The sequence below is a fragment of the Phalacrocorax aristotelis genome, chromosome 1 (assembly GCF_949628215.1).
Source record: "Phalacrocorax aristotelis chromosome 1, bGulAri2.1, whole genome shotgun sequence".
Taxonomy (NCBI): Eukaryota; Metazoa; Chordata; class Aves; order Suliformes; family Phalacrocoracidae; genus Phalacrocorax; species Phalacrocorax aristotelis.
This window is the reverse complement of record NC_134276.1, coordinates 161560899-161568299: the sequence shown is the minus strand read 5'-3', so window position 1 is coordinate 161568299 and position 7401 is coordinate 161560899. Positions and strand designations below refer to the sequence as shown.

Sequence of the window (7401 nt, the reverse complement as noted above, 5' to 3'; positions counted from 1 at the left end):
ACGCCCGCCTGCTTTCTAACACCTGTCTGATGCTACTTATGAGCATCTATAGTCAAAGGCCAGCCATGTTTTTGCACACAGGTATGAAAATAAGACTGGCTGACCAAGAAACTGAGGCCAATTGTGCTGGAAGGGGTATGGCAGAGACCTGGTGCCTAGGGCAGAAATAAGAAAAACAGCAGCCAACCGGAGCAAAATTCCTGGGCAGCTTAACAGCCCTGAGAGCAACTCACAAGACATCCCCTCTAATTCCCTCCTTCTCCCCCTTTAAGTTTTGTTCCGGCCCCTCGGTGTAGGTACAAAGCCCTAATCTCACTGGCATGCAAATAACCACCGCCACCAGTTTGCCTGTGCTCTCCCCCTTCACCCATTTCCCAAATCTGGCCTCTCATGGCAGGGAAGGGAAGGTGAGGGAGAAGGCTGAGCACAGAGGCCTCCCACAGAAAAGCACAGTGGGGTTAGGACCTCCTGTGCCCCACTGCTGGAGGTGTCTGTAGCAGGGCAGGTCCTGGAAGTCTCCCAGGTGGAGCAAACCTGGAGGGGACAGGCTCAAAGGAAAAGCTTGGGAGCTGAGCAGCATTCATATTGCTGGCTCTCACCTTGCACCATCCTGCAGGCAAGGCTGGATATGGAGCAAGTGGGGTGCTGCAGATCCTGATGCCTCACCACATCGGATGCAGCTCTCCAGTACTCACCTGGGAGCTGTGACCCTACTTGGCTGCATCTGACCAGAGCGTTATGGAGCTGTGGGCTGCCCCCAGCTCAGTGGGACCTTCCCACCTCTGCCCAGCTGTGGCTTGACCTCGTGCCCTGAAGCAATCCTGCCTTCCCTGGCAGGATGAAGGTGCAGAGAGATGATGTGGTCCCCCAGTAAAGCTCTTGAAGCTGGTGGGCATGGGGAAAAACGTTGTAGTAAATGTTTGCCTGCTGTGCTTTCTCTCAGTGCCTGGAGATTCTCTCTCTGTCGCCCTACCTTCTCCTGGTCTGCCTTTCCCTTCCCAGGCTAGACGATGGGGAGAGCTGACCCAGAGGAAGGACAGCTCCCAGCTCCTGTGAAGCCCCCAGATGGTGGCTGGGGCTGGATTGTGCTCTTCAGCTGCTTTGTGATCACTGGCTTCTCCTATGCCTTCCCAAAAGCCGTCAGTGTCTACTTCAAGGAGCTCATGAAAGATTTCCATGTAGGCTACAGTGACACAGCCTGGATCTCCTCCATCATGCTGGCCATGCTCTACGGGACAGGTGATGCTTGGATACGCTTCCCCTCCCCAACTTGTGCCATCTCTGCCCTGCTACATGCCCAGACCATGTCCCCATGGGCTGTCCTCACACTCACTGGCCTGGTCATGAACAAACATGCAGAATACAATTGTCCCACCATTTCTTTTCTGGAAATGTGCTGCATTTCATGTCCCTGTTTCGTCTGCCCCAGAAGACCTTAGAGGTCACCCCATCTGCCTCTCAGATTGCTGACATCGGGTTTGTGCCCATTGCTGAAGTGCTGTCCCTATTGCACCAAGCACCTCCTGTTCACAGGCAATAGGGGGCTGAAGGCCGGGAAGAGCAGAGGTCGCCACACCACAGCCTCTGTCCCTTGGCTGGGCCCAGCAGATGTGTATCTAAGCAGCCAAACAGTGATCTCCGTCATTAGTGTTTCATCTTCCCCAAGTGCCTTGCTTGGGCTGGCTGCCCCTTCCCAGTTGCCTTGTCTCCTACCCAGTCTCCTCTGCTTACTCCCAGGACCAGTATGCAGCATCATGGTCAACCAGTTTGGCTGCCGGCCTGTGATGCTCATCGGTGGGCTGCTAGCTTCCTCTGGGATGATCCTGGCATCTTTTACTACCAACATCATTGAGCTTTATCTGACAGCTGGCGTGCTGACAGGTGAGAGCCCCGGGAGTTGGGGAGGGGACACACAGACTTATCTGGGGAAGAGCCAAGACCATGTTGTATCTCCCTTTAGCACTGCCATGTCTAGCATCAGGTCTCCCCTCACCTATTCACACCTGCTCACAGAAGGCATCTAGTCCTGAATGTTGCAGCTGTGGGAGATGCATCTGCTGGATCTAAACAGGCAGGGCCTGTGGTTGAGGGGAGAAGGACAGAAGATAGGTGGGGCTCAATGATTGTGGCAGCTGGGGTGGCATCAGTATATAGTGGTAGGGGGAGAGGCAAAGTTCCTGTTTAAGGCACAGGTCCTGTTTAAACATGGCCACAGTCACCTGATTCAAATACACTTCAGTTAGACAGGCTGTTTTAGCCCATCTTCTCCGGGGGCAACCCACCAATGTGAAGGAGCAAAGGCTTGTGAGGAACACAAAAATCTTGTCATGGGACTTCAAGACTAGGATAATCTGAGGGGACTTTTCTGCTTGTTGCAAACCACGTCTCATGTTCTTGCACTCCCTGTCTCCCTCTTGGCTCTCACCCTCATGTAGGTCTGGGGATGGCGTTGAACTTCCAGCCCTCACTGATCATGCTGGGCACCTACTTTGACAAGCGTCGGCCTCTTGCCAATGGACTGGCTGCTGCTGGGAGCCCTGTCTTCCTTTCCTCACTCTCTCCACTGGGGCAAGTGCTGCTGGAGAAGTTTGGTTGGCGAGGAGGGTTCCTTATCATGGGAGGCCTTCTGCTTAACTGCTGCACTTGTGGGGCAGTCATGAGACCCCTGGATATGGGCATGAAGCGGAAGATGGAGAAAGCTCAGGACAAATATGAAGCCAAGGAGATGCTGCCCATAGGAGGAAAATCAGAGGAGGGAATCAGCACCACTGATGGAACCAAGAAAGCCAAGAAAGCCAAGAAGAAGCCCAAAAAAGGAAAGAAGCTTCTGGATTTTAGTATCTTTTCCAACCGAGGGTTTATCATTTACACTATTTCAAAGTTCATCCTGGTTTTGGGTCTCTTTGTGCCCCCCATATTGCTTGTCAACTACGCGAAGGACACAGGTGTACCAGACACAGAGGCTGCATTCTTGCTCTCCATCATTGGTTTCATAGACATCTTTGCCCGCCCAGCCTGTGGCATGGTGGCAGGGTTGAAGTGGGTCCGCCCTCATGTGGCATACCTGTTCAGCTTCGCTATGCTCTTCAATGGCTTGACAGACATCTGCAGTGCCAGGGCTAGCAATTACACAGGGCTCGTCATCTTCTGCGTCTTTTTTGGCATCTCTTACGGCATGGTGGGGGCACTGCAGTTTGAGGTGCTGATGGCCATCGTTGGCTCCCAGAAGTTCTCCAGTGCCATTGGGCTGGTCCTACTTATCGAGGCTTTCGCTGTGCTCATCGGTCCACCCTCTGCAGGTAGGTCTCTTGCAGCAAAACACAGGTAATTTTTTTTGGCTGCCATTCCACAGCATTAGAGGTATTGGGCATGGGTACTTGAAGAGAGACCCTGTTTCTCAATTTCAAACTTCCTCTGGAAGCTGAGATCTGAAGTGAGAGCTCCCAGTCTCACTCCATGCACCACAACACTGAATCTGAGCAGGGGCAGAAGATAGTAAATTATATTTCTCTCTCTGCTATGCTCAGAGACCTGAGCGATGGCAGGCATACAGAGATATGCCGAGCGGCATGACTTCCAGTGTCCCTCGGTACTGATCAGTGGCACTTCCCTCTCTTTGATGCTGAGATCCAGGTCTCTGCCTTCACTGTGAATGTTGTGTAAAATAATTTTATGGGTAGGGTCAGGCACATGCTGCAGGCAAACCTTTGAGAGTCCTCAGTAGGACAAGGCAAGGGTCTTTCAAGCTCTCCTTGGTGTCCATGGCCTTTTGATCAGTGCCATGAATAATGATCTCAATTTGTGTTGGTCCCAATTCAAAGGCACAGGCGTTTTGGTGTCAATCAAGTCAAAACAGTTTGTAGAGCCACCTGAGGCATCTACTGTTACTTTTTTTTAAGAGGATTAAGACACTCACAGCTTCTCAACCATTTGGTCTAGGCCACAGCCCCGGTAAGGTCCATGCCCCACAAACAGCCCCATAAACCGGCTGTTGAATGGGGAGAGACCCTTCAACCAAGAGGTTGGTGTAGGTTACTGTTAAGTGTCTGATCAGGTCTGAAAGCCAAATCATGCCAAAAGCTTATTTCTAGATGAAGTGCAGTTCCCAGCAAGGAAGGGTCAGGGACAGGCCATGGGCAAATCCTTGGGAAGGAACCACTCCGTTGCTTCCTCCACTCCCTTCCGTCAGCTGCAACATGTGGGCTAAAGCCCATTAGTTAAGACTTCTGCGTGAATGAACTTTTCCCCAGCACGTACCACCAGTTATGAGCAAAACCTGCCCTTAGCAACTAAACCCACCTCTCAGCTAAAAATTGGTGGCCAAGAGAAGTCCCTCTTGATGCTAACAATAGTTCTTGTCCCATCACACAAGCTGTGGGACAGTCGGCAGTCCCAGGCCAGGGAGAGTCAAGTATGTGTCTCAGAGGCAGCTGCAGAGAGATCATGGGAGAAGAGGGGGATTTAATGGTGCCTTGCTCCAAGGAGCAAGGCACAACAGTGAGTGATCATGGGGGGACATCCCTTAGCTCTCCTGCCTCAGTTCAGCTGTGCCTTGGTATTGTGCACACACACAATGGGTTGCAGGTGGTGCAGGATCACCCAAGAATGGATGCTGGGGGGGAGCCAAGCCATGGTTCCCACCTTCCTCCCAGGGGGACCCACTGCTGCAGGACCTCCCCAGCACAGGGAGCTTGACTGTGCTGGCAAACCTGAGGGCTCGGCTCGGACTCAGGAGAGCAGTGCTCAGCTGGAAAAAGGGGGTTGAACAAAGTGGCTTTGTTTGGTGTAATCCTTCTGAGCTGCTTCCTGCTCCGTGGGACTGAGGGGGTTTGGCACAGGATAAGCTGCACACAAACACATACGCATGCATGCAGGCTCCTTGCTTGCTGTCCGGCTTGGGTGAACAGGGGCTTATTCACCTGGGGAGGAATTTGCCGTATGCCTCCCCTGACTGCTCCAAGAGGTACCTCAGAGTGGTCGTTTCAGGCCATTCACCATAGTGCAGCAGGGACTGGGGGTCACAAGTGCAGTCAGGAGCACGCAGGACTGGGATGAAGCCTCTGGTCACCATGGCCCCATCCTGACTGCAGCAGGGCAGCTGCTCAGGCTCTCCAGCACCGAGGACTGGGAACCCTCCCTCCATTGCCAGCCCGGGTGCATTCAGAAGATATATTGAGAACATCTCTTTGGCAGACAAATCACCAGGTGTAGGCCTACCAAGGGGATTTTTCTGCCAAAAAGATGTTTCTTCTCTTCCTCTGAATGTTTTGCTGGCATGATAGCTTAAGAAATAGCAATGCCTCTTGAATTTTGTTTCTTTTCTGAGGCTGGACAAGCCAAGACCTCAGAGCCTCATCTCACCTTGGCAAGAAGAAGATGGCCCACCACAACGCGCAACCATAACTTCAGTGTGTCACAATTATTCAACCTTGTCCCAACAAGGGAAGACACCAACCCACACTCTTACAGAACTTTCCCTGGTGGTAGAGTGTGGCTCTTGCCCATGGTGATTTTTAGATATTCAGGCTTCTTGCTCTTCCCTTGAGAAATGGGTCCTCAGCCAAATGCAGGTGCTGCCCGCCTGTGCTGGGCTGCCCATGCAGGAGTGCGTAGGCTGAGGCTAACTGTCTCATTTCTTCTCCAACCACCAGCCCGCCTGTGCTGGGCTGCCCATGCAGGAGTGCGTAGGCTGAGGCTAACTGTCTCATTTCTTCTCCAACCACCAGGCCGCCTGGTCGATGCTCTCAAGAACTACGAGGTGATCTTCTACCTGGCAGGCTCAGAGGTGGTGCTCTCCGCTCTCTTCCTGGCCATGGCCACCTACTGCTGCCTGAACCAAGGGAAGAAGAATGAACCTCCCCCAGAGAAGAACCCCTCTGTAGGGGGCGGGAGCGACACCGAGGAAGCAGAGTCCGATGTGCACGAAGACGAGGAGCACAGCAGTGACAACCACCAGCCACCCCACAGCACCGACAACGCTGTGGTGGTGACCAGTGAGGAGGCCAACCATGTGGCAGAGGAGCAGAATGGGGAGGGAGGCGGGTGTCCTGAGGGGGACGGGGAGGTGTTGTCACGAGATGGCTGCAACGCTAACCAGACGGTGGAGAGGGACAGTTTTTAGCCAGGCCAGAGGAACAGGGATGTATAAAACTGGCCTTGTTTGCGTGCACCCCAGCGTGGGAGGGTAGGAAGGATATGGGGTGGAGACAGTTGAGATAAAAGCAGATGTAAGAAGTAAGAGGGAGAGGTATAAGAATAGCTGGTCCTTATGTACATATGTCCACATACCTACCCAGTGATATGTCTACTTACATCCTGCACCCATGCTGGTACAACACAGGCTCAGAGTAGCCCAAACACCAAAAAGACAAAAAAATTATCTTCTTTCCTCACGTCTAAACCAGCCCTGGAGAAAATCTTGTGAAGAGGCTGCCAAGGACTCTCCTTTTCCTTCTGCATTGTCACAATACAGAACACAAACAATTAGAGACTCTTTGTAATCAGATCTGGTACACTTTGGTCTGGTGTCAATGTTTCCTCTGCCCCACGGTCGGGATAGTGCCAGGCTAGCTGGCAGCAGGTTTAGGAGGTGCTGTAATTCATTTGCTCTCATCTGGGCCACCTCCAGCTGCAGCCAGCTTCTGGGTAGACAAGGCTGTCCCTGCAATACCTCCCTCGGGCACTGCCAAACCGGTGGGACACCGGTTCTGACCACCTCGGTTTGGAGCATCTTTTGTGGGGTACAGTGGCACATGATGTTGCTTTTCCAAGTAGGGAAGCGCTGGGTTAGAGCCCGCTGCTGAGGTGCAAGAAGCAGCCACCTAAGAAAGACTAATGCCATTAGGTGAGCAGCCACGAGCCGGAGCCTTGCCGACAGGAATAGCAGTGAGCCAACTTTATCTAGGCTGAAGTGTTGTATCTAGGCTGTTGACGTGTGAAGGGAACAACTTGGCCCCATGTGGGTGGGGGTTTCAGGGCAGGTAAATAACTGCGTCCCAAGTGATTATCCACTCAGTGGGAACGGCACCAGATGCGTGTGTGTTTTCCTTTTAAATAGAGAAAACCCCCTTATGTAAAGGAATCAAAGGTAAGGCAGAAGGACAAGCCACAGCCCCTGGGTGCCACTAACGAGGGTGTTGGAGCACGTGTTAAGGCAGGCATGACCTCCTCACCCCTGCTGCAGTGGTGGATTTCTAGATTCAGAGAGGACAACCTTCCCTGGCATGCTTAAACCACTCCTAATCTGCTTTAGGACTGGATCTTTTATAAACACCCCTGGCCAAAGCCCTTTTTTCCGGTTTCCTGAACTGCTTCACCTCAGAGGCTCTGGGGGAACCTGTGACTATAGCAAGGGATCAAAAACTAAGCAGAGGGCTACAAGGAAGGCAGCTCATGGGCCCA

General features: G+C 52.6%; 1 protein-coding gene across 1 annotated transcript; it reads left to right on the top strand.

The window, feature by feature from the left end:
* The first annotated feature begins 1010 nt into the window (after window positions 1-1010).
* Window positions 1011-6483, top strand: SLC16A8 (solute carrier family 16 member 8). The gene is made up of 4 exons (XM_075088662.1): window positions 1011-1239; window positions 1738-1881; window positions 2436-3299; window positions 5727-6483. The coding sequence occupies exons 1-4, from the start codon at window positions 1011-1013 to the stop codon at window positions 6119-6121; spliced, it is 1632 nt and encodes a 543-aa protein (XP_074944763.1). The 3' UTR covers window positions 6122-6483.
* Window positions 6484-7401: the final 918 nt, after the last annotated feature.

Excerpts from the sequence above, each read along its gene's own strand:
- SLC16A8 (XM_075088662.1), top strand. The coding sequence starts at position 1,011 with ATGGGGAGAGCTGACCCAGAGGAAGGACAGCTCCCAGCTCCTGTGAAG. Across the intron at positions 1,240-1,737 it reads GGCCATGCTCTACGGGACAG|GACCAGTATGCAGCATCATG; the intron begins GTGATGCTTGGA and ends GCTTACTCCCAG. Across the intron at positions 3,300-5,726 it reads CATCGGTCCACCCTCTGCAG|GCCGCCTGGTCGATGCTCTC; the intron begins GTAGGTCTCTTG and ends TCCAACCACCAG.